The sequence below is a fragment of the Canis lupus genome, chromosome 6, assembly GCF_048164855.1.
Source record: "Canis lupus baileyi chromosome 6, mCanLup2.hap1, whole genome shotgun sequence".
In the NCBI taxonomy this organism is placed as follows: Eukaryota; Metazoa; Chordata; class Mammalia; order Carnivora; family Canidae; genus Canis; species Canis lupus.
In genome coordinates this window covers 26,340,901-26,368,176 of record NC_132843.1, presented here as the reverse complement: position 1 = coordinate 26,368,176, position 27,276 = coordinate 26,340,901, and the positions used below count along the sequence as shown (strand labels likewise).

At 39.1% G+C, this 27,276-nt stretch overlaps 1 protein-coding gene across 33 annotated transcripts in view; it reads right to left on the bottom strand.

Annotated features, from left to right (window-relative positions):
- Window positions 1-27,276, bottom strand: part of DTNA (dystrobrevin alpha) — a 365,257-nt gene that overhangs the window by 36,692 nt on the left and 301,289 nt on the right. For 19 of the 33 annotated variants that reach the window (XM_072829207.1, XM_072829222.1, XM_072829210.1 and 16 more), the window contains 5 exons: window positions 17,775-17,862; window positions 14,549-14,646; window positions 10,554-10,667; window positions 3,394-3,490; window positions 1,617-1,637 (listed from right to left, as the gene is read on the bottom strand). In XM_072829207.1, the coding sequence (XP_072685308.1) occupies window positions 1,617-1,637; window positions 3,394-3,490; window positions 10,554-10,667; window positions 14,549-14,646; window positions 17,775-17,862 (418 nt within the window). Of the gene's footprint in view, window positions 1-439; window positions 1,638-3,393; window positions 3,491-10,553; window positions 10,668-14,548; window positions 14,647-17,774; window positions 17,863-27,276 lie in introns of those variants that run through there. The other 14 variants (XM_072829235.1, XM_072829213.1, XM_072829231.1 and 11 more) reach the window with 2 other exon arrangements.

Sequence of the window (27,276 nt, the reverse complement as noted above, 5' to 3'; positions counted from 1 at the left end):
AAGGAGGCAGTAATGCTCTATGGGTGCTGCCATGCTTTGTGAACCTCCTGGTCCACTGAGCTTTTCCAGAACAGGTGGCCTGGGAAGAGGCAGGAAAGGGGTCCATGAAGGAAATGGCTCAAGCAAGGCTGGCTGACTCTAGGATGATTGCCCTCTCTCTCTACTAGGTGGAAGAAGGTTATAGTTGAGCCTTTTTTCCTTTATCTGTGCACATGCTAAGTCAGAGACAGGAAAGAAAAGAGGCTGTTTGCAAAGAGAAGCAGCACAGCAAGGCATTTTTCTCTACCATGATCTAAGTATGTTGGAAGTACAATAGCAATACCCCGTGTGTGCCTTTATGGGCAATTATACAGGCTATACATGTGCGTCCTTCACCCGGGGGACTGTCTCTCATTCAAATTTGACTTTAGTAAAGTAATTTTTTTCACAAAATACAAAATAGTGTAATACATTGTCTTTATTGTCTGACATTACAGATTAGTTTTACACTTTCCTTTTTTACAGACCATGGGAATGAAGGGTAAAAATGTGTCCAGCATTTTGCAAACATTCTTTGTTACACACAAACACACACAATGAATAATAGGAAAGAGAATACAGAAGAATAAAAGGTACGTTCAAATCGGACAGGCTGTGGCGCTAATCGATCCATGGAAATAATGTGAAACTTCCTGGTAATACTAGCAAGTGGGATATATTGTCATACACAGCTTGGTACATGCACTTGAAATGAAAGCTGCTGTTATTTTGCTTCTATTTTGTTATTGTTATTTTTTGAGTATGCTACTCCCCCTGCTGGCTCTGAACCTGACCACAGGGTCAGCTGTAGGGTTCCAGTTTAGACTAGAGTAAGAGAGTCACAATGTTCCTGCCGCCAGAGAAGATGTGCGTAAGGGCCTTGTGAACTCCCAGAGCAGAAAGGTTCTTGGTGATGATAGAAAGGCAGAAAGTTACCTATTTCGAGATTATTATGAACCAATGGTAGCGATTCTGCTTGCAAGAACTAAACAACGGGAAGTGAGCAGTTGCTGAGTACAGTGTTTGTCTTAGATTGAACACATTTTGGTGATGGGGAGGCAGGGGGACAGAGCTCAATAATTATGCAATGAAAAGAGATGCAATTGGCAAACTTTTATACAAAGAGGTCCCATGCCTTTCCAGTAAAATGGAAACTGAACTAAATGGTCACAGCATGAGAGGATGTAGAGGTTAGCTGGAGTGCTGTGGGTTTTTCCTAGTGTAACTTTAGTGGCTGTGGTGGGTGTCTCTCTATTAGGAAAAGGGTCTGATCAACAACTCAGAAAAACATGAGACTGGTTTGAAACTTAGATCACTGGAGATCTACAAACTTTCCAACAAATGACAATTTTTTCCCTCTTCTAAAAGATGTAATAGCTCTCGTTTTGATGCTGACAGTAGTAATAGTTATAAAAAATGCTAAATTTTATATGTGTCCATTCAAGCACTACATTGAAAAAGAAGCAAATTAGTATGATTTTTTTCTCTTTCCAAACTGAAGCATGAACATACATTAGAGGCAAAAGCAATGAGAAAAACAGCAGGATGGCAGGCCCCTCCACAGTTAGTTAAGACCTGCAGTAGGGAACATAACTTACTCCCTGCTTCAGTTCTTCTTCCTACAGAAAGATTGAATCAATAATAGTTAGATTACCCAGGGTTCCAGTAAGAGCATGTATACAGTGTGAGGGAATGCAAGGTGGGGGAAACATCAACATGGCTTTGATGGTAGCCTCTCCCACCTCGGTGACTTTGAGTTCCACGGCTATTTAGGTGTTTCAGAAAGACCATCTCTTTTCTCCCTATGTCCATCCATCTTTCAACATGGTCTATCCCTCTCTCCTGGTGTTTGTACACCCCGATATAATAATAGACTGTGTTTGTTTGGCTAGGTGGATGCCAAGATGGTGGGTAGTAAATAGACCTCTATCCCATCACTACGGTGATAGAAGCTATAGGAATGTAAGCAGGGTGCTGTTTTCAAGGTTTCCTGTCATTCAGTGAAGGGAAAGATGAGATCAACCCTCTTCATTTGGCGTATTCGAAAAGGAAAGCAGAAAGAGCTTTTCTGATTGTAAAATCAGATAATAGGGCAGAAACAGTAAGAAGTTATTAGTTATCTAGTCCTGTCTTAATACATATAGTACAAAAAAAAAAAAAAACCTGAGTTCTACCCTTCACTTGTCTAATACACTGAAAAAGAGATTTTGTTTTGTGGCAATAAAGCATTCCCAACACTGATGGCAGGAAAAGTTGACAAAGCAATAAAAAAAAAAAAAAAAAAAAAAAAAAAAAGAGCAGAGAAAACAAAAGGAAGAAGTATAACAGTTATATCTGTGCCAGGACACAATAGGTTTCAACAAGTATTTGCTAAATAAATAAAATACAGGAAGGAAAGAAGAGGAAAGATAGAAAGAAAGGAAAAAAGAAGAGGAAAGAAAAAGAAAGAAAGAAAAAGAGGAAGGGAGAAACAGTAAATGATGATGTGTCAGGGATGTGGGGGACCCAAGGGCTGAAGGCATGGACATCTGTCTCACAGGTGAGCTGCCCCAGGGACCTGGCCTTCCTCACACTTCAGAAGTTTCATTTCCTGCCCTTGGTGTGTCCCAGTTCCAATCCACAGAGGTTTCTGCTTGTCTATGTCAGGCAGGACAACCACATAGCACCGACACCCCTACTGGGCCAACTGTGGCCAATGGGCCATCACCAGTCTACTTGTGACTCGAAATGAGTATACTGAAGAAGGAAATAGGGATTTATGAAAGGAAGAAAGCTACTTCCTGGTGATAATAACATCATAGCACTCTGCAGAGGCCTTCCCTAGGTCATCGTAGTAAACACTCTACCTGCAGAGAGCAAATTCTGATTTACAGTTTGCATTTGAGACTCATTGAGGTGATGTGACTTGCTGGTAAAGCCACACAGATGAGATAAAGTATTTCATTGAAATTAAGTTACTCTTCTTAATAAAACTATAATCACCCAAATGATTTCATGGCTATATCTTATTTTCTGAATTGGACATTAGCTTCTGTTCACTTTATTCAGAATTATTGAAGCTATTAAATGTAAAATATTCCTAAATAAATCCAGTTCAATTATTTTCAAGGACATAGGAACTTGAAATAAGCCAAGAAGTTGTCCTTTGAAGGTCCTCAGTGGTCTGGTTCCAGGAAATGGATAAGAATGAGCTTTGTAATTGACTGCTAGCATTTGATGTATCTAAGAAACGATCCTATATGTGAGACGGAAGCCATATTTTGCGGTTAATCACATATAGTAGTTGGAATACCATTGCACATTATGTGTGAAAGATTTTTACAAATGCCGTAGGAAGTCGAGGTCTAGGAAATATTTATTATTTGAATGTCTTACCTTTAGTAGCTTCATGAGACCTTCTAACTGGACCATTAGCTCTCTCCGGCTCTCCTGGAGAGCAGACATTCTCTGTTCCAGCTCATCCTTGCGCTGTCTAAGAAAGAAGCAGTTGTCATCAGAACAATGTTCAACCTACTGAGCTGATTGCATTTCCCAGTCTTGTGGCACTAGTGGGCCACCAAAAAAAGGGCATCTCTGGATCTCTGATGTGGTTTCCAGGCAGGGAAACATTGTCGAATGAACATGGGGTGTACATTTGTTTGTTAGAAGTCATACTAAAATAGAATTAAAATCCTATTGCATATTGCTTCCCCTTGCCATTGGGCTCCCTGACACAACAAACAAAAACCAAACTGTCATTGAAAAACGTCAATCCCATAGATCCTCCAAACCCAAGGACCCTTTTGTAAATCTCAGAGGAAACAGTGATTACCTTAGTAATTGGAAATTGGATTTTAAAAGTTTATTTTTCATTTCTTCCATTCTTAGTATGCAATGTGGTGACTTTCAGAGGTGAAATATTCATAGTACAGAGTTTTTATAGTCAATTTAAGTTTTCTGATTTGGGTTTGACTTTATATATAAAGTGAAGTGAGAATAAAGGAGTTCCTACACAGTTGTTCTTACTGGAAATAACCTATAAGATTTGTGTTTGTTTAATTTTGTTTGTTTTGCAGAACTTCTATTAAATTGTCAGCAGGAATGGAAACTACAAAGGACAATCTCTACTCTATCATTTATATTGACACGAAGATGTACCAAAAATACCTTTAAAAGAGAGGAAAGAAATGAAATCGTATGGGGAAAAAATTAATGGTTCACATTTCTGATGTCTCTGTATACTTTTCAAGTCAATTTCAAATCTATTATTTTATCATAACTAGTGAATAATACATACACAATTTTTTTCCCTTGCCCCAAAGGCTTCTGAGTTTGAGATATTGTACCTTATATTTTAAAAATGTGTAGATGCTTTAGCCGTAGGTTAACATATGAATGGATATGCCTAGTCTCAATGGTATTGGCACAATATTAAGTGGAGCTATAGCATAGACTCAAATGAAAAACCGACAATATAAAAATGGCACAATGACGTAGGTCAATGACTCATCTAATTGAAGGATACTTTGTGGGAGGACAGGTTACTTACAGATATTAAGGAAACATTTCTAATTTGCTTTGATACGGGCTTTCTCTAATGATTTATGAATTTAAAATTTATAAATACATCTCAACCCTTTTTGAATATATTTGTATTTTTGGCCTTAATTGCCACCTAAGGGTTGCTCCCAGAGCATTTATTTCGTCCTTTGATTTTCTGTACAATCGTCTCTGTCCTGAATCCCGAAGGACAAAGAACATCATGATTTTATAGACTTTAATGGTATCTTATTTTAGTCTTTTTCTTCTAGGGCTGCAACATCCTAATTTTGAAAGACTTGCTCCATTCAAAAATGTCCTTCAATGACAAACCCACTAGCTGTTTTATCTCTGACCTTGTCTGCACATCGTGTTCCAAATATACGCACGATAGGACTTGGTAGAAGGATAGATACTGCTCTGTATTTCCAGTGATGTATTTCTAGTTCTCTTCTAGATACTGTTCTGTAATTTTTGGGTTTCTGGTCATAGGAGCACTTTGTGAAGAGGGCTGAAGTAAAATTCTAATAGTGTAGGTAAGAAATATTAAGAAAGGCATCTAAAAACTATGAGAGAAAGTTAAACTGGTCTTAATTTGGAATTAATCAACATTAAAAAAAGTTGTTCATACTTTTTTCTTAGTAGTAATCTTTCAAAACACAACATCTACCCTTTCATGCATTTGATTAAATTCAATTTTTAAAAAAATTCACTTAATAATGTCTTTATTTCATCTTCTCTGTAAGTATTCATTTAATCTTCTCTATAAGTGGCTACCAGATGTGGGGCTGATTAACAAATTTGTGGTGTAGCTTCCATGGTTCCAGGTAGGAACAGGAAAACAAAGACTAAGTAGTGATTTTATTTTTATGGAGCTTAATGTAATATAGCTCTAAAGGAATGCCTTTTATTCTGAGAATATGCCTGATTATTTGTAATTTTGCATGTGTGTTAAAACCTACTTTCTCTTGGGGTGCCTGGGTGGCACAGTCGATTAAGTGTCTGACTCTTGGTTTCAACTTGGGTCATGATCTCAAGGTCCTGGAACCCAGCCCCCTGTGGGCCTCTGAGCTCAGCATGGGGTCTGTCTGAGATTCTCTCTCTCTCTGTCCCCTTTGCCTCTCCCGTTTATGCTGTGTCTCTTTTAAAATCTTAACCCCCCCCCCCAATTTCTCTTAGGACAATGTTGGGACAACAGGTAAAATTTTAATATAGATTAAATATTTAATATAGATTTTAATATAAAATTTTAACAAAAATTTTAATATAGATTGTCTATTAGATAATAAGAAACATCAATATTAACTTGCCTGAATTTGATGATGGTGTCATGGTTATACATGACATGTATATGAGAATACATTTTTATGTAGGAAGCATACACAGCAGTACTTAGGGGTAAAGGGTTATGATATCTGCAACTTACTCTCAAATAACTCATCAAAAATGTGTATGTAATGGTTATATGTTAACATATAGAAGGAGATAGAAATGGGTGCAGCAAGATGCAATTCTAGGTGAAGTGTAGGACATTCATTGTAATATTCTTACAACTTTCGTAGGCTTAACATTGTTTCAAAGTAAAAAGTTAAAAAATATGCTGTCATTCATAACACTGCTATAAGAGGTGAAGATGGTAGTTTTAAAAATACATCACTTTAGGGTAAAACAAAAAGTACTCAACTTTATGTTGTTTCCCAAAAATAATTTAAAAATTAAACTGGTCTATTAAACCACAGACTTGCACCGGAGATTACATTTTCATCTTTAATTAATAGAACAAAAAAAGTCATCTTATATTAGCAAGTTTTCTCCAAGAATAATTTTATATACATTGAAAAGAATGCAATTTTTGGGGGGGATGTAAAATGAGATGTTTATTTTTTTTGGCAAGGTATAGATAAGGAAATTATATTTTTTCTCCCCTTGAGATTTGTAGTGTGAAGTTAGTTGCTTCACTAAATGTTTTCTTCATTCTACAGGATGGTATTTGCTTTGCAAACAGAGTTCTGTAGCTATCCCTATATAGTCTTACAGCTTATCCATTCATCCCACAAACATCCATTTAGCACTTTTGTTTTAAGACACTGTAAATAAAATAATGAGTAGGTTTTTGTCCTTGGGTGTAAGAGGAGGAGAAACAAATCAGTTCAAAACAATGACGGCGAGCACACAATAAAAATATGAACAAATTGCTGTCTATGGTAATACCAGAGAAGACGTCCAGTTCCAAATGGTGTTGGAAATTTAAGGAAGGCTTGCTAGATGAACTTGCAAAATTTCCCTCAAAAACTCTACACAACTGTAGAAAGGAAAGACCTCAGGGACCATATGGAATGTTCCAGACATTTCTCTGCTTCATCTGTGCTTCCTGATTGCTTGTATTCTTGATGTTATTAGGAAAGCTTAATACTGGAGTAGTTTATGGGAGTCTGACTTTACAATCTAACCCACTGTGTTATAACTATCATCCTTCAGTGGCTTCCTGTTATAGGATTAACAGCAATATCTTCAAGATGGTCTTGAGCATCATGGTCTACTCCTACCTACATCTTCTGTTTCATCTCTTACCACTCACCCCTTCATTCACTGCATTCTAGGCATATAGAACTTTCAGTTCCTAAAAAAGTGCTGGTTCACTTCTGCCATTTGGTCTTCGTACAGCTGGTCTCCCTCTTCCAGGAGGCCCTTTATCAGCTGGTCTAGCCCCTCTGCTCCCTTTAATCCCCATTCCCTCTAGATTCATCTTTTATACTTTAACTCAAACAATCCTTCTTCACAGTAGCCTTTTCTGACTGCAGTGAAGGGCAGATTTGATAATTATGCCTCTATTTAAAAGGAAGATTCCTTACAGCACTTACCTTAGTTTATAATTATGTTCTTATTTGTGTGGTTATTTACGTCATTTTCCTACTGGACCACACATTTTATGAGACCAGGACAGTATCTTTTCAACTCAATTCTGGGAATACTGCATTTTATAAATATCTGCTGAGTGAATTAAATGAATAGTGAATAAAATGAGGAAACCTAAATCTGATAGCAGCAGAGATGGACCAGAGGCCAGGAATCAATTGAGTAATACCAGTCCAGCAGGAGATCATTAAGACCTAAGAAAAGGAGATGGAATCCAAATGTGCTACTCATTGTGTGGAATCTTGGGCAAATTTTTTAGCTTCTGTGAATCTCAGTTTCCATATCTATAAAAGAGTATAATAATAGTGTCCATCTCCCGGCTTTGTTACACTAATTACCTGGGACAGTGTATATAGAGCTTAGTGCATAGGAAGTGTCAGATTAGTTCATAGAAATGCCCATCATCTAATCTCATTGAGCTGCCAGATCTGGGTTGCAAACTTGGCTCTCAGCTTTCTTGTGGCTAATGTGAAAATGGAAAAGTGATTATTTAGAAAGGTCATAGTGTTCTTAAGATATAAATAAACTATGAATTCATGAAAAGCAGAGCTCTGCTCTTTTGTCCCCTTGCCTATTCCCCACTGAAATAAACTTCTCCTGTTGGTTCTGCAATAAGAGACCCAGGCAGGCTGCAATGGATGGAGATCTCTATCAAAGGGTTCCCGTGGCTGATTCACATGGCCACCCCCTGATGTGAACCAAAGCCGAAGTAATTGTGCAAGAGGTCATTGTTCTGGTGTCTAAAATGACTGAAGAATAAAAGTTAGAATACTCAAAGGAGGTTTCTTAATCTGGGATGTCAGGGTATCTATAAAATCCCTAAACTGTATCAGTGCTTCGCACCAAATAACTGGTTTATAAGTATCTACAGGAATATGCAGGTGGAAGAAATGTGTTGAATATGGAGTCAAGCAAGCAAGTATGTTGGGATTTAGGTGTCTCAGGCCTCAGGCCTCTAGCCTCAGGTATGGGCCACTGTTTGACAGTGAGCACCCAAAATAAGTTTTGAAGTTTCTCACAGAGCCATACTCCTTAGCATAGGTTTGGGCTTCGCTGGGACTATGGAAGTGCCCACAAGTCAGGGCCAGGAGGGTAGTTAGAATTATCAGTCTATCCCAAGATAGCAATATCAAGAGGGAAGAAATATCAGTTGGAAAACTGTCATCAGTGATCAAGGAACATCAAGATGTTGTATTATCCAAACGGAACCAAATACTTTAGAAAGCAAATGCTGAGGGGATCTGATGAAAATATTTATAAGAAATTTCTAGTCATCATGCCTCCAACAGAGAATGGGACAATCAATGGAAGAGGTATAAAAAACATTTCAGGTGGAGACAAGGTACCTTGATGTGTAGATGAATGATGGCTCTATTTCCAAGTTGGTTTATTCAGTTATATTTCTGTGTACGTTAGCCTTGCAACTTGTGAGCCTGGAGGGCCCACATAATCCTATTAGGCAAGATTCTCTCAAGCAGGCATTTACTTTTACATGCCTTTGAGGATGATGATATGAAATATCAATTTTCCTTCTTTCCATTTTCATCCCTTCTGGGCGATGGTGTAGTAGGATGTGCAAGGATTTCAATATATCTCCCTGAAGGTAGGACCAGAGATTATATTGTTTGAAAAGGAAGGATTTCTATTTCTTCTGCTAAACTATTTTGTTATTTCAAAGTATGATGTGATCTTTTCACATCAAGCAGCTCCCACAAGTTACAGGTTCCATAACCCACCCACTTTGGTGGGTCTTCCATCTGGCCAGATACATAGGCCTGGGGAGAGTGAGAACGGAGCCTAGCTGAGAGCAAGCAGGGCCTGCAGGGTGTGTGTGCTGTGCTGTGGTGTCCAGATATTAGCATGTCTGAAGAGCAGGGTTGGGATGGAATCCTCAGAAACATCCATGGTAAAATCCACACAGAGCCATACAAAACTTGCTTAATTTAGTATTTTATATGGAAGAAGTAAACAGCACTCTAATTCTGACAAGGGTTTCTGAGAAGAAGCATCTGTACTTACTATAAAAAGCGTGCCTCAGAGTTAGGTATACCTGGAATGTACTTGGTACCCAAATCAGAAGATGGAAAGAAAATCATATTTGCTAACTGAAGGTGTCTTGTGAAATATGACATTTCAATGAGGCAATGTCTTTGAATTTATGCTTATGTTTCCTACACAAATAGGTTTGCGTATGTGCCATATTCAAGGCACTGTGCTGAGGCAGCCTGATGGGAAGCCCATGGCACCCATCCATTTGCACATGAGCACAGTGGGAGGCGCTGTGGTCCTCTGGCTACTCTCTACCTTTCTGAATCTGAGAAGTACACTGAAATTCAGGGGTAGAACCAGATGACCTTCTAGGGTCCTTTCAAACTCAAATATTTTACAGTGCCAGTCTAGATGACACCAGATGTTTTAATTCATTTGCAGAGCAAGAAGGGATGAAGTCTATTTTTTAAAGACCTGCATGTAAAGCTATTAGAGACTACGATTTAGAGAAAGTCAGACTCCTTTTTATAGGTTAAATAAAACTATGATGTTTATTTAGCTGTATACGTATGTTTGTTTTGTTGATCACTTGTATCATAAACTCGTTGTTGATGGTGCAAATAATAAGAAAGAGTTGAGTTCACATTTTTTCCAATGAGAGATTTTGTTTCTAAAGAGCACATTTCTCGGGATCCCTGGGTGGCGCAGTGGTTTGGCGCCTGCCTTTGGCCCAGGGCACGATCCTGGAGACCCGGGATCGAATCCCACATCGGGCTCCCGGTGCATGGAGTCTGCTTCTCCCTCTGCCTATGTCTCTGCCTCTCTCTCTCTCTCTGTCTCTCTGTGACTATCATAAATAAATAAAAATTTAAAAAAAAGAGCGCATTTCTCTTCTTTGTGTCAAATGAGAGAAGGAAATAGAAACGGCATCTCCTTGAGATCCCCAAATACCAGCAATTAGGTATGTGCTATTAAAATAAAAAAGAATAGCAAAAGCAAACATAAGTCAGTAGCTATGGCAGCTTAGCATTGTTTTCTGGTTAGATGCTGTTGGACTGTTTGAAGATCCCAGGCACTTGCATCCCCCAGAGGCCTTGGGCTCCCTCTCTTACCTGAGGAGCCGGAGCTCTGCCAGCAGAGTGGGGTTTTGCTGAGCCTTCTCTGGAGTGGGCTGAGAAGCTTGTTCATGTTCTAGCCGCAGCCTCTGGATCTCCTGTAAGATTTCTCTTGGGAGAGAGGAAGAGGATAAGAAACCAGGGTCAGTCAGCTTCCAGGATATCTAGGATACTCACATCTGGGCAGGGTGGTCCCATGTTTTGGAGCAGAAGAAGGGCTCACTAACCACCGGTGCTCACGGGGTATTGGCTGTGGCTAGATGGGCGCTGCTGGGCCGGGGGTGGCTGATGTCAGCTCTGAGATCTCAGCTCTGAGATCCAGTCAAACTCTGCATATGTTGTTGGAGCCATCAGGCTGAGTGTTCTTGCCAGGACCTCATAATCTCTCCAGTAAGTAATATAATGCTGCAGTAAAAGCGTGCTACTTAGGAGCAAGAATGTATCTTCCGATTATTTATGATCATGGTCTGATGCCAGGAATGCCTTGCAGCTACCAAGGAAGAGGTGCTTGGAGGGAAGATAAGGATAAATGGTGGTCATTTCACAAAACTAAATAACCCCATTCTCTCACCAGAAATGAGATTCCTTTCACTGAATTTATCTGAGAAGCCCATGTTTAGGGAAAATTTCTTTTCCTTAACATTTTCAGCCTTAACAATGGATCTCAGTGAGGATAGCCTTTGAAGGAAAGTGCTTTTAAAAGAATTCACTGTAATTGACTGTATGACATAAGAGTGCACTTGGTGTGACCCCTGTCAGGGGTGAGACGTGTCAGTCTATTATTGATGTTGGAGCCTGGGCTGCCCTGCACTGAGGTGAATGTTAGGCCGGCCATAGAGGGTAGGTGACCTACGCAAGGCAAATTATCCCTAAATGAGTTAGAAGCCATTAAGCAAGGTGACAAGTCACATATTCTTGGGGGAGGGGTCAGTCTCCCATCCAGCAAAATGCACAAGAGACAGACAAAAATAAGAATAAAGCACCAAGGAATGGAAGGTGAACTTGGTGAGCAAGGGGATGGCTTTCCATCTGAAAGGCTGATTTACAACTGCCTGCTTCATAGACACACCAGAGTTGAGAAGCTAATTATCAGTCACTACCTCTTGTGGGTCTAGTGAGAAGACTGAACTATAATTCAATGGTTTTCCACCTTTTTCTGTCCCCCTTGATGTTCCATGGTGGAAGACTTTCTTTAAGAGAAATATTCTATGGAAATTCAATATATCAGATAGTTAAAAGGAAGCTGCTCTGGTGAAAGAAAGGGGGTGAGACCTGAGCCCTAAGCCCTCCCTCCCCACATCTTCAGGCACCTCAACAGAGCCCCTGCATCCCACAGAGCTCAGCCTGAAAAATCAGTAAGCTTGGATTTCAAACATCTCCTCCAGGGCTAACATCCTGATATTTTATGAATCCCGCTAACTCTCCTTGTTGATTTCCAATGACAGAACCATGATGTAGCATTTAGCCTAAGGAGGGAAAAGAGAGAAGCAGCTCTGATAAGGAAAATAATGGTAAGATATGTAAAGAGCATTGAGTACTTAGTCTCTACCCAGGAAACTATACTCTCTTCTCTCATCTTATTTTATTTAATCCTCATACAAATTATTTTATATGTGAGTACTGCTATTATCCATTTCACGAATAAGGAAATCAAAGCACAGGCCAGTTAAATGACTCACCTGAGCTCAGTAACAGTAGAAGTGATTTGAACTCAGGTTCAATGCTCATATGTATCTGACTCCCTCTGTCTTTGGTACTTGCTCTGACAGGTCTAGCCTATGCAGGCTGTGACTTATGCGATGTAATATAAAGAGTCCTGCTACTCCTAATACCAATCCCAACTGGCTCCTCCAAATGTGCTATGAGGAAGCATTATCTACTAAGATGATTGCTAGAATGTCCACAAATCACCTAGGGTAATCATAAAGTGAAATGAGGAACTCTGTCCTCCTCTGAAGCTCAGAGATCTGATTAGTGAGTTGTCACCTTAGAGATCATGGGATCCCTGGGGTGAATTCCCATGATGCAGGAATGTGACCTGGATAAGCTTCCAGGACATGATTCTGGGATCTTTGGAGGGCATGAGGCCTCTGGTTTAGAGAAATGTGTTCAGGATGGACTAGATGCTCTTCAGGCATGGGGTGGGGAACTCTATGCACCATGAAAGGACTAAGGGACAGGATGAACTTCTCTTTCTGCCCTCTGTTCTCACTCCTATTTTTTAATTCTTCCTCTGGTCCTAACACATGCATTCAGAGGGTACAATATCCAGAAACGTCTTGGAAACAAGCAGTAAGAGGGGTAAGCACAGGACAGCTGGGGCCATTAGGACATTCATGGTGCTTCTCGCTGATTCTGGAATCCTCCATGGAGGCAGATATCCCTGGGGTATTTCCTTAAGGGGAATCTTGATTTCTCCTCATCCTGAGTGGAAGCAGAGGATTGGAGAGGAAAATAAGGTGCTTGGAGAGATAAGAGAGCATGTGAACACCACAACCAAGATAAGATATTTGTGGGCTTGGGAGTTTCACTTTAGTCTTTCTTTCCTTCTAAGAATGTGAAAATGTGCCAACCAAGTTTGAACCTTCCTTTTAATTTTTGTCCATGGAACTTTAAAAAATACTTTCACCATTTATCCCCAAATTCTCAGGTCAAACTCTATAGGCAGGAAACAAAGATTACAACCTTGTCGTCTTTCAGGTAGATCTCAGAAGTGACATCAGTGTCTAAAAATAGGATCCAGTGGTAAGATATTTTGGTGATCTTCTAAGAAATATAGAACATACAAGTTGCTCCCATGGTGGACTTACTCAGTATTGAGTTTGAGATCTAACTCCACTATTTATTATTTTCTCACTCAGTATATATTTACTGAGCTTATACAACATCCTAACCTAATGGTTCTGGAACCCAGGGACCATTTGGCATGACCTCTGTACTCAAAGAATTTACACTTCAGTCAGAGGAGACAAACAATACAAAGAAAGGAAATACATAGATGCAATTTTTTGATGGTGATATCACTATCAAACAATGGCATCATAATCTAATCTCTCTCTCTCTCTCCTCCCCCCCCCCCACACACACAGGGAGTTGTGATAGAGAGGTTCTTGATGTAGGAGGTTGTGGGCAAGAGTAGATGGTTGGTTTTATGAGCTGAGACCTGAATGATGAGAAGGACTCATCCATGCAGAGACTGTAAGGAAGAGCTCTCTAGGCTGACAGAGCAGAGTACAGAGGCTGTAAAGAAAGAAAGAAGCAGGTACGTCATAAGCTGGGTTTGCTGAGGCTGGAAAGGTAGGCAGGAATAAGGCCAGGTCACACCTTGCAGGCCATGGTAAGAAAGGTGGGTTTTAGTTAAAGTGTGATGGTTTTAGTCAGACCCTCTGATGGGTTTTGAACAAAAAATAACCTGATAATGACTTGTGTTTTATACAGTGAGAGTGACAGGTTGGGTTGGTGGTAATGGCAGAAACGGAGTGGACAGTTTGGGATATACTGTGATGGTCAGTTGTGAATCAGTCTGTGCTGAATAAAGAAAAGCCTGCCAATGGACTGGGCATGGAGGTGTTTGGCTTGAACAACTGGGGGTCAATGGTGTCAATCCAAATGCCTCTTTTAGCCAGGGGTCCTTACAAGGACCTTCCCTAAAGAGCCTTCCATTTGTCTCTGGATGGCACTCAGGAGGGCCCTCCTGTATGCGCCAGCTCCTGAACAAAAGCAAGCATGTGAGTACAAGGGAAATGAGGCTGTCTAGAGAGAGAGCATTGACTGTACCGAGAGCTCAGAACTGTATATATACTGTCACATGAAGCTTTCAAAGATCTAAAATGTAAAGAAGCCTGCTTTTTTAGAAGCAACATCACTGACTAAAGATACCATCCTTTAAATATACACAGAGCTGAAAAACCTGGATATTTTAAAGCAAAATTACAAGCTTTCAGTGAACACATACTCTGATAAAAAATGCCAGCATGTCTAAAAAGCCTTACCTGTTCTTGTTTTCTAGCTCTGCAATCAGCTGCCTCTGTTGCTTATTTGCATCAATGGTGAAAGAGATGTCAGGAGCACTTCTCTGCTGAGTCGGCTGCTGTAAAACATGTGGTTTATGCTATTAAACATTGGGAATGTGCTTAAGAAGACGGGGAATCATGAGATATGAGGACATGAAAGAAAAAACTATTTCTATCAAAAAAGAAAAGTAAATACATGAAATTGCCATTCATCTCTTAAGGACCAACCTTTCTGAATCTGGAGGACACCTCTGCAGTGAAAAGCAGAATAGAATTCTTTGGCAGGCAAATAGACAAAGCACAGAAAAAAGTTTTGTAGCTTTCTTTTTTTTAATTTAATTTTTTAAAAAATTATTTATTTATTTATTTGAGAGAGAGAGAGAGAGTGCGCACAGGTGCAGGGGTGGGGAGGGGCAGAAGGAGAAGAAGAATCCCAAGCAGAGTCCCCACTGAGTGTATCAGGCTCCATCTCATGACTCTGAGATTAGGACCTGAGCTGAAACTAAAAGTTGGGTGCTTAACTGAGGGAGCCCCCCACAGGCATGCTTTCTTCTTCTTTTTTTTAAAGATGTTTTTGAGAGAGAGTGAAAGAGAGAGAGAACAAGTGGGTGGAGGGGCAGAGGGAGAGAGATTCTCAGACAGACTTACTTAATCAGTGCCAATTTTAAAAGCTTGACTTTCTTTTTTTCTTTTTTAAGATTTTATTTATTTATTCATGAGAGACAGAGAGAGAGAGGCAGAGACACAGGCAGAGGGAGAAGCTGAGCAGGGAGCCTGACTCAGGGCTTGATTCTGTAACCATAAGATCATGACCTGAGCTGAAATCAAATGTCTGATGCCCAATCAACTGAGTCACCCAGGTGCCCTCATTTTGTAGCTTTCTGACTTGAAGTCTTTGGGATCTATTTCATGCTTGTGCTGTCTCCATTGCTACAGTTCTCTCAGTATACAGGTGGGTGTAAAAAGTACTTCCCCGTTGAGACAACTCTCTAAAATTACTGTTCAGTCACTCTAATGCACAACTAAAAATTTCATAGTTTTAAAATCATAGTTAATACGATTTTCTTTCCTTTTTTTGGTCAACACACTTTTATTTTATTTTTTAATTTTATTATTTATTCATGAGAGAGAGAGAGGGAGAGAGGCAGAGACACAGGCAGAGGGAGAAGCAGGCTCCATGCAGGGAGCCCGACGTGGGACTCCATCCCAGGTCTCCAGGATCACTGGGTGAAGGTGGCGCTAAACCGCTGAGCCACCTGGGCTGCCCTGATCAACACACTTTTAGCATTTAATTTTACATTGATGGATATATACATCCTTCCCCCACATTCATGCCATACCACTCATCACTCCTGATCATGGCAGCCAGCTTTAAGAACTGGTATATATGCAGTCATAGCTTTTGCTATATATATGTGTGTGTGTGTATATATATATATAAATATACACACACACACACACACATAAAAGTATGGGTATATGATTACATATGTATATACATATGTATATTTATATGTGTATTTTTGTTGTAAAATCAAAGTACTATTATTTTATTTTATTTTATTTTTATTTTTTTAAAGATTTTGTTTATTTATTCATGATAAGTCACACAGAGAGAGAGAGAGAGAGAGAGGCAGAGACACAGGCAGAGGGAGAAGCAGGCTCCAGGCTCCGGGAGCCGGATGTGGGATTCAATTCCGGGTCTCCAGGATCGCGCCCTGGGCCAAAGGCAGGCACCAAACCGCTGCGCCACCCAGGGATCCCAAAAGTACTATTATTTTATTAAGTGAGTTCTTTTATACAATATCAACATTTCTTATAATTATAAGAATTTTTTTATAACAGAGATGGACTGTTTTTCAGATTTCCATAAAAGAGTCAACTTTTATATATATGTATATTTACATATGTATATACATGTAATCACTGTATTTATATATGTGTGTGTATGCATGTGTGTTTAATGAAGGTTTTTAAATTTTTTAAATTTTTAAATTTATTTTTTAATTTTTAATTTTTATTTATTTATTTTTTGTTTAATGAAGGTTTAATCTGTCATTGTCTTATAAAAATAGGATCAGATTATGCATAGTTCCCTGCCCCTTTCTTTCTTTGCTCTACAGTACATTATAGAAATTCCTCAATTGGTTTTTAAACAACTTTTAAAAAATCACAATCTTTCACTAAAGAAAGCTAAGCTTTGGGGCACCTGGGGCACTCAGTGGTTTAATGTCTGTCTGCCTTTGGCTCAGGGCATGATCCTGGGGTCCTGGGATTGAGTCCTGCATCAGGCTCCCTGTGAAGAGCCTGCTTCTCCCTCTGCCTGTGTCTCTGCCTCTCTCTCTCTCATGAATAAATAAATAAAATCTTAAAAAAAGAAAAAAAGAAAGTCAAGCTTTTAAAATTGGCACTGATTAAGTAAGCCCACGAAGATAGGGAAAAACCTCAGCCTGCTGTTTGATGTTCAGATACATGACTGGAGGAAAGGGTAAGCTTGGTCAATGTCTGGTTTTTCTAAAGCTTTTCTATGATTTTTTTAATTAACATTTCTTTTAACAAAGAAATGATCTGTGTTGTTAATGAAGAGATTTGAGGGCCTAGGTTTTATGTCTTAAATGGCCTCCTGTAGCTTTGACCTATGATCCAGGTTTTCCCTCTGATTTCTTTTTCTTTCTTTTTTTTTTTTTTTAAAGATTTTATTTATTTATTCATGAGAGAGACTGAGGTAGAGACATAGGCAGAGGGAGAAGCAGGCTCCCCATGGGGAGCCCCATGCTGGACTCGATCCCAGAACCTCGGGATCACGCCCTGAGCCAAGGCAGATGCTCAACCACTGAGCTGCCCAGATGCCCCTCCCTCTGATTTCATTACATACTTTTTTGTTTCTCTTATCTATTATACATTGATAAAAGCAGAAACTTATCTGAGTCAGTAATGGATTTGGGTCATTGCGTTGCCCTTTCTATTAACTTATCAGGAATTACCCAGAAAAATCAGGTGTTGGGCTGGTGCAATAGTGTTGGAACAGAATATCTGAAACTATGATTTCTGTCCCACCAGAACCATAGCTGGAAAGTGACGAATGGAAGGCTCGTATCTAGGTCCTGCAGGCCATCCAGCAACACCTCCTCGGCCCTGCTGTTGTAGCATCGACCCTGAGGGTAACAGTGAACATGAATGACAGCCTCTCACTCAAACTACTTACAGACGAAGTGGACTCTGCTGCCAGTCTTGCCGCGTACCTGGCGATCAGCCTGTGTTCTTCATCAAGCCGGTTTGAACTCTCAAGCATACTATGGAGCACAGAGCAAGAAGGAGACTGTTAGGCAGTGCAGAAGATTGATGTGTTCATATCACTGCCAAGGGGGTTTGCTATTTCAATTTTTCGGTGCAAAAATTTGAAAGTTATACAAAACTCTGTTAGGTTAATGATCTCAGACTTGGATTCATGACATGATCTAATATGTGGCCGGGAAGTTTCATTAATAAATACTGTCTTCAGTTGATTCAATGTCTTGCTAAGAAAACTCCAAAGAAGAGTGACTTTTCTCATCAATATGTCTGATGAAAGAATACTTTTTCTTTAATTTTATTGCCCATAACATTTTTATTTATGTATTAGAAAATATTGAAGCAAGATGCAAAAAATCCCCAATTATGAAGCACCTGGGTGGCTCAGTTGGCTAAGTGTCCAACTCTTGATCTCAGCTCAGGTCTTGATCTCAGGGTTGTGAGTTAGAGCCCCACGCTGGGCATGGAGCTTGCTTAACAACACCAACACCAACACCAACACAACAATTGTGGTCAGCCTTCAGTGATCAGCACCTCCTGGTATTCACATTTGTGTATAATCCTCTTCCTTTAGTATGAACTGGCCTCATTGGCTTGCCTTTTTTTTTTTTTATTTTAATTTCATTAGTTTTTTTTTTTTTCATTAGTTTCTTTTTTAAGAAATTATTTAAATTTAAGTATAATACATATAATGTACTATTGGTTTCAGAGGTAGAGGTCAGTGATTCAGGAGTCTTTTTTTTTTTTTTCAGGAGTCTTATATAATACCCAGCGCTCATTACCATCACATGCCCTCCTTAATGTCCAACATCCAGTTACTCTGTCCCTCACCCCCTCACCTCCTGACTGGCATGCTTTTAATGAATAGAATAGAGCAGAAGTAATGGAATGTCACTTCCAAGATTAGGCTATAAAAAACACTGTGGTTTCCATCTTGAGTGGTTTCTCTATCTTGAGTTCATTGGATTCCTTGCTCTATGGGAAGCTAACTGCCATGTCATAAGGCAGCCTGTGGAAAGGCCCATGTGATAAGGAACTGAAGCTAGCCAATAATAACCTTGTGAATGAAAACTCACAGGTAGAGCCTTTAGATAAGATAGCAGCCCCAGCCAACAGCTTGATGGCAATGACAACCTTGTGAAAATCCTTGAGACACAGGTACCTAGCTGGATTCCTGACCCACTGTGGGATAGTAAATATTTGTTCCTTTAAGCTGCTAAGCCTTTGGGTAATTTGTCATATGGCAATAGATAACTAATACAAATTGTTATCTATAATATTACTACTCAGGTAACTTTCTATTTTATATTTATTTCTAGAAAAATGGAATTATTGCAGTGGCTTCTAATGACATTAATGGAAATTGTTTACTGTCTTGTATAATTACAGAAATTGTTATTACTAGAATAAGAATGATCTGAGTCCCTAAAAAACTAAAGCAAATAGAAGCATTATCAACTCTCCCATATTTCAGGAGGATCTTCATTCAAGACTAAGTTTTGCATGCAATTAAAACAATTGTATGAGAAACATACCAGTAACATCAGTCCTGTTAACAGACTAATCGATTATAGTTTGGTTTATCTATTATTGGGTCAGAATTAAGATTAGAAACTACTTTCCCTCATCCCTGAATATATTCTCCTCCATTTATATTTCCTACCTGTTATTCTTAAGCTGTTTCTTAAAGACAAAAAAATCAATACTTATGATTATACACTGAAAGTAATACACTTCTATGCCAATATTAAGTTTGTAAGAGTTATCCATTGCAAAAACTTAAATCCATATAGAGTAATATACACTTATTATTTCTATGTGTATTTACATATAAGGTAAATATGCAACATAGTCTTTTAACCTTTGTTCTAAAGTGAGAAGATGAGTGCAAATCATTATGTGCTTCCAGAGTATTAGCTATGTCACTTCCAAATAGCTCTTCCCTGGCTGGCTGAATCCATTATTCAACCATTTTTTTCTTGTCATTCAGAAAACATTCCTGTCTCCATCATCTCTGCTCCAGTCTACACTCCTCACATATGGAATCTCTACTCGTTTTTATTCTGAATACTTCCACTATAGATTTAGCTCTTTTCTCTGGGCTGAAATAACTACCTAGAATATTCCTGAATATTTATATTTACTAAGTCACTTCTCCATCCTCAGAAAAAGTCTTCTCTTCCCTTTTTGCCCATGTGAGATAATGCATGTAAAACACATCAAGTTAGTATAATGCCTAGAATACATTAAGTGCTCAAAAGTCAGTTAATTATTGTTATTTTGCCTCTTAAGTAACCTGTTCAGATTCACTAATGATCCATGTCTCCTTCAGAATGTCATCTCCCATCCAACAACCATGTAGAGTAGGGCTTCTCAAACTTTACTGTATATACTTATCACTTAGGGATCTTATAAAAATGTAGTTTTCATCTGTAGTTGGGGGGTGATGGGGTAGGTTGTGGGAGGCAAAACCTAAGAATCTGCATTCCTAAGGAAGCTTCTCAGATATGTTGATACTGCTGGTCAAAGGACAACCATGAGTTGGCAAGGGTTTAGAAGATCCTGAAAATAAAATGGAAAACCTAAACACATGAAATAAATCCTAAATGCAAACCATATAAAAGAAATAATGAGTATTGAACTTATATCCATGTAGCATGTATGATATTTTATAAACATTCCTCAATGTTTATAAGAAAGTCTAGGTTTCCAGGCTCAAATCCATGTGGTATAATCCTCATAGATTGAGATCTCAATCAGCATAGAAAAGACTTGGAGTAAGAAAATAACTGTAATAGCAAAAGGAGTTAGTTCTAGAGAATTGATGCTTTAAAGCAGATGTTTGTCTCTAAGACACAATGTCTGCACTCTGTAATGGTTAAAATAATAACTGAATTACATTACTTGTTACAGCTTTAATAAGAAAAAAGTTATACTCTCTTCACTTTATTTATTATTTTTTTAATTAAAGATTTTATTTATTTATTCATGAGAGGCACAAAGAGAGAGACAGAGAGACAGAAAGACAGAGAGACAGGGAGAGGGAGAAGCAGGCTCCATGCAGGGAGCCTGACATGGGACTCGATCCTGGGTCTCCAGGACCACACCCTGGGCTGAAGGCGGCACTAAACTGCTGAGCCACCGGGCTGTCTCTTCACTTTAAACATAACACTACTCACAAAAAATAATTTAATTTTAATATGCTTATCATTTCTGGCTGGTATTAGAAATAATATGCCTAATTCAGCACAGTTTATGTAGACAACAGGGCCCATTGCTCTAAGCCAAGGGCAAAGATCAATTTGCAAGAAAGTGACTTTGTCAAAAACATTTGTGAGTGTTTTGATAAATAAATAATAAAAAGCTTGATAAAAAATCTCATGATAAAAGTGTCTTTTATCATGAATGACCAGCAAGTATAAATAATATAAAGGTTACATAAAAAAAAGCCTCTTGGAGATGTAAGACGTGAAGTTATGGGATCCTGTCTGGTAAGCTATAACTCATACTTCCATGCCTTTCCTCCCCCAGCCCTGAGTGAATGAGGGGTGGAGTGATATATTACCCCTTTGTGCACACAAACGATTTATGAGTCCACATGTGCCATTTCAGTATGTTCAAATTATACAAGGGTGAATGAGGCATTCCTCTGATAAATTCCATTATTTCAAGACTTCAATTACAAATAGTTGAAAATGAATGGCCAATAATCCCTAAATCATTAAAGAAATACCAATTCCAACACTTTCTTCATCTCTGGCTATTCATTTCAAAACTTTATAATCAGTAATCTTGCTACAAGACCATGATGAATTAAAAAGTGGCTGCTGTGTAGACTGCATTTCAGAGTGGGGAAATCTATTATTTTGAAAGCTCTCAGCTTCCTACCTTAAATGCATAGCCTGTGTGTGTGTGTTGCTAGTGAGTTCAAATTGGCATTCTAGGAAACTCAAGTGGCCTCAGCTGAGGTAGGGCTTGCTAAATTGTGATTGTTCCCAGATTTCTGGGAACCTAGGGTGTGTTCACATTTCTCTGGTTTCTCTGCAAAACGGCTCTGACTTCCCAGGTGGGACAGTCAAGCAAATAATGTGGAAAAGGAGAGCAGAAACTCATCCATGTTTTCTCTTGATATTTTTCCATTTGTATGACTGGGTGAAAGGAATTTTTATCAGTATAGATTTATTTTTAAGGTCATTAAGTCTCCTGCATTACCCTTTGATTAAAAAGCAAACAACAAAGAGGAGGATTACTACCTGAGAAGATATTGTGAGTTGCAATGAAGTGCAGAGTTACTCTATTAGGTGATTTCCTGCCTTTTGCAGTTGGTTGAGAGCAAAATGCTCTAGGAATAGAGCCTGCTCAGGCCTTCAGGAGTTAGTGAACAGAAGAGTCGGGGTAGAAGGGAGCAAAGTGATTCTGAGGCCCAGGACATGATTTTATGGGACTGAAGAATGCAGAGGGGAATGAACTAACTATCAAAGCTTCAGAGACACCTGGGTGGCTCAGTGGTAGAGTGTCTGCCTTCAGCTCAGGGTATGATCCCAGGATCCTGGATTGAGTCTTATATCAGGCTCTCCGCAGGGAGCCTGCTTCTCCCTCTGCCTATGTCTCTGCCTCTCTCTGTGTGTGTATGTCTCTCATGAACAAATAAATAAAATTAAAAAAAAAAAAAAGCTTCAACTGTTGGCTCTTGAATGACTGGTTTAAAAGAGAAAGAGAGGAAATATGAAATGGCAATCTTCCTGGATAATAATAATAAAACTTTTCATAATAAGGCATCTCTATAGGAATGCCTTCAAACTCCTTTATCAAGACTTTACCAACTTGCTATGTTCTAACACCAAGGCCACGTGTTCTACTTTCTTCAAACTCACAAATTCTTTTGTTTTCTTCTACTCCAACGGTCACTCATGTGCTCCAGGCCACTGTCATCTTATCCAGAATTCATGTAAAGCCTTCTCAACAGGTTCCTCTCCTTTTAGACTTATTCTTCCTTCCAGTTCATTTTGTATCCTGTAGTCAGTGATCTTTTAAAAATGAATTTGGCTGTAACTTTCCTATGCATCAAATCCTCCAGTGGGTTCTCATTTTTCAAACTCCTACATAAGACTTCTAAAGTCCTGCATAATCTAGTGTCACCCTTCACCTCTGGGACTCCAGCAGCCCTAGCCTTAGTCAAGGAGAAGTTCCACATTTTCTGTCTGCTCTGAACAAAACAATCTCGCTGTCCCCTCCACCCACTGCCACTTGGCCGATTCCTCTTCACTCAGCTGTTGGCTTAGCTGCCATTTCCCACTTTTATCGCTGACCCTCACCTCCGAGCTCTAAATTTGGGTTTGTTGTTCCTCATATAGTCCATGGCTTTGTTGTCTGCCCTTATGGTCCCTGCTACCCTTGCCTTTTCACTTGTCTTTCTCCTTTACTATGCTGTAGCTTTTTTGAGGAAAGAAGGGTTTAAACTTTTCACCATTAGATCATGAGTGTTTAGCACAGTGCTTGGAACACAGCAGGAAATGCCTAAGCATTAGTGGGACAAAAGAACAAATATAGGTTAGCTCTCTTTGGCTTGCTGTGTCATGGACTCTGGCCCACGTCTTCTATACCCTTCTTGGCTCTGCATGCATCCTCAACACTGAGAAAATCAGAAGGGTACAGATAAAGCACAGCACTTTAAAACTAGCCATGCTGTCTAAAATCCAACAGAATCAATTCACATTTGGCAGAGTGAAAATCAAGATGCACTCAACCGTAGCATGTGGATTTTTTATGTGTTTTCTCCAGGCACTAAAGTTCACAGAAATGTCATTTTACTCTTCCATATATATCAACATCAGATCTTCCCCACCTGCAATCATGGCAAATTCTCTTTGGTTCACGTTTTATTGTAGTTGTTGTTTTAAAGATTAGGAAAGCAGATGGTATCTGAAAAAGGTAAGCTCTCCTTCAGAAGAAATGCTTATTCTTAGGGATGAATATGGGTAGTAATGTTATCTAAGAGTGGGTGCAAACTGGGACTGGATCATTTCTGAATTAAAACCTCAGCCCTCTTAGTTACTAGCTGTGTGACTTTGGGCAAATCACTTAACCTCTGGGTGCTTCAGTTCTCTTATCTATAATACAGGGATACGCACAGTGATAACATACCTCCTGGTGTGTTGGGAGGATTATTATGTAGTATTTAGAGCAGTGGCAGGGCACATGGTGAGACTCCATGGGAGTATTCTTTTTACTTTTACCTCTTTTTTCTAAAGATTTATTTTAATTAATTGATTTATTAAAAGATTTTATTTATTTGTTTGACAGAGAGAGAGAAAGAGAGAGAGAGGGAGAGAGAGAACAAGCAGTGGGAGGGGCAGGCAGAGGGAGAGGGAGAAGCAGGCTCCCCACTGAGCAGGGAGCCTGATGCAGGGCTTGATCCTAGGACCCTAGGATCATGACCTGAGCTGAAGGCAGACGCTTAACTAACTGAGCCACCCAGGTGCCTCTATTTATTTATTTTAGAGAGAGATTGAGAGAGAGAGTGTGCATGAGCTGGGGGTGGGGAAATAGAATAGAAAAGAATCTAAAGCAGACACTGTGCTGGGTGTAGCACCTGACACAGAGCGTGATCTCACCACATAGAGATTATACCACATAGAGATTATGACCTGAGCAGAAGCAGACACTTAACCAACTGTGCTACCCAGGCACCCATACTTTTACCTCAAAAAAGCAGGTAACACTGTCTTGGTATAGCCATTTTTGTACTATTATCTCCTTATCTATAAATTAGCATTTTGCTCAAGAACATATGATTGGTTATGGGGTAGTATTCAAGGGTATACCAAAAAGAAGAAAGACCATTTAATTGAATCAATAAAGGATTTTACAGAAGTACTAGATGGACTTTACGTCTCCAATTTCCTAAACAAAGGGAGGAGTTAGCGAATAGCGACAGCCTTCTCTTCTTTCTCCAAAGCTGCATACTGCCATTCATTTTTTAATCAAACGTCCTTTTCATACAATTTATTAAGCAGCATATGAGACCAGGGCCCACACTAAGTTCTTCATTTAAGCATATTTAAAGAAAACATACTCTAAAGTTCATTCACTTAACAATACCGATGAACATCTACGAGCTATCATTGTTTTCTACCATATTATAATGGACAGGTTTTATAATGAGATTTTAAAATCTACTTATTATATGCCTTTAATCCTATCCAAAATTAAGCGAGGAACAAATACCCACATGCCCAGTACCACACTAGCTAATTTGTGCCAAAAACCTCATCAGATTGGTAGTGACTCTCAATTTTCAGGGAAACTTAAAATGTATTAGAATCTATCACAGAGAAATGAACTCATCTTAAAGTCAATTTCTGATCTGAGTATGCAGAGTAAACCTATGTGGATACAATGCAGCCAATGTAGATATGTGCACTGGTGATGTGACATTTTTCAGATTCATATTTCCAGAGTTCTAAGGAAGTACTTTTCTCAGAAGTCTAGTTTTATAATGGAGACCCCTAAACATTTTACAAAAGAAAATGAGTAGTGTTAATAAGGAAATGAAAACGCATATAAAAGAGACACTTTCAGCGAGTGTAGGTAATCACTTCTTTTTTCTTTCAACTGGTTGCATTATATTTACATTTTCCAAATCAATCTTTGCTGAAAAGGGTCAAATTTTAGCGTACACATTACAAATATGGTGAGCATAGAGTTTGGTGGGTTTAGTGTTGAAATGGGTCATGTGTTGAATTGTGTATTTTCCAAAACTCATGTGTTGAAGCCCTAAGCCCCAGGACCTCAGAATGTGACCATATTTGGATAGAGGTTTTTTTTTTTTAAGATTTTATTTATTCATGGGAGACACAGAGATAGAGACAGAGACATAGGCAGAGGGAGAAGCAAGCTCCCTGCAGGGAGCCTGATGTGGGACTAGATCCTGGAACTCTGGGATCACGCCCTGAGCCCAAGGCAGATACTTAACCACTAAACCATCCAGGAGTCCCTGAAAAGAGAGTTTTTGAAGAGGTAATTAAGGTAAGGTGGTAAGGTGATAAGTATAGGGCACTAAGCCAACATGACTGGTATCCTTATAAGAAGCAGAAGAGAACTAGGGATGTTCATGCACAAAGAAAAGGCCCTGTGAGAACAAGGCAAGAAGGTGGCCATCTGTGGGCCAAGGAGAGAGACCTCAGGAGAAATGAGCTCTGCTGGCACCTTGGTCTTGGACTTCTAACCTCTGGATTGGCGAGAAAATAAATTTCTGTTGTCTAAGACACATGGTCTGTGGTATTTTGTTTTAGCAGCCCTAGCAAACTAATACAAAGTGGAAGAGATCAGAGAACATTAAAATTAAAAAAAAAATGTTTCCCAATATCACTGTTAGTTTTTTTTTGCCCTTCATCAATTGCTTTCTTCATGTCCGTGAATTGCTGCTGCTTGTCTTTATCCAGGTTTACTACCACTCTGTATGTCAAGCTTAATACTTTACTTTTTCATATACTTTATGCTCTTACACTAAATGTTCAATCTAATGGCTAATTTATGATAGGTGATTTTTTAAATAGTAAAAATACTTATTTTACTAGTAAAAAGATTTTCTGAGAACTCCTAACAATTTTGTTCAGGGTGAGAGGGAATTTTCTACCTATAGCACTATCAATGTTCCATCAACAGATATTTATTGTGCACCTACTGTGTGCCAGACACCATGTTAGGTGCCAGAGATATGGTAACTAACCGGTTAAGAGAGGCTTCCAGCTCCACAAAGAAGGCAGCTAAAAAACGAATCAACCAGACAACTGATCAACCAATGATTGCAGTTATGGTAAGAATGAAATAAATAGTATGTCATGACAGAAACTAGTCTGGGAGACCTACTTGAGGAGATGCCTTTAATCTGAGTTTGGAAGCCAGAGAAGTACCTTTACATACATGTAAAGGGAGCCAGTGCATGTGTGTGTGGCCAGAGAGAGCAAGGGTAAAGTGGGAAGAATGTTCCTGGCATAGAGAAGAACTAGTATCATGGTCTTGAGGCAGTTATAGAAAATGTTTTTAGGAATGATTAAAGTGGGTGCTGCTAAGTACTAAGATCGAGTGAGAGAAGCCAATGAGACTGGGGCTGAGATAGGACTAGGCAAGGGCTGGATCGTACACAGGCTTATAGGCCATGGCCAAGGGTTTAGGTTGTAAACCAAGTGCAGTGGGACTCTATTAAAGGGTGTTAAGCAGGCAAACCAATAAAAATGAGACCTCATATATGAAACGTAGAAATGGCATCAGATATATGGTTTCTTACTTGAGAAAAACATAAGCAGAACAAATTTTAATCTATTTATATGCGATCAGGGGTCTAATAACTAAGTGACAGTAATTCATCAAGACATGAAAGTATAGATAATATAGCCTTTAACTGCACTCTCTCC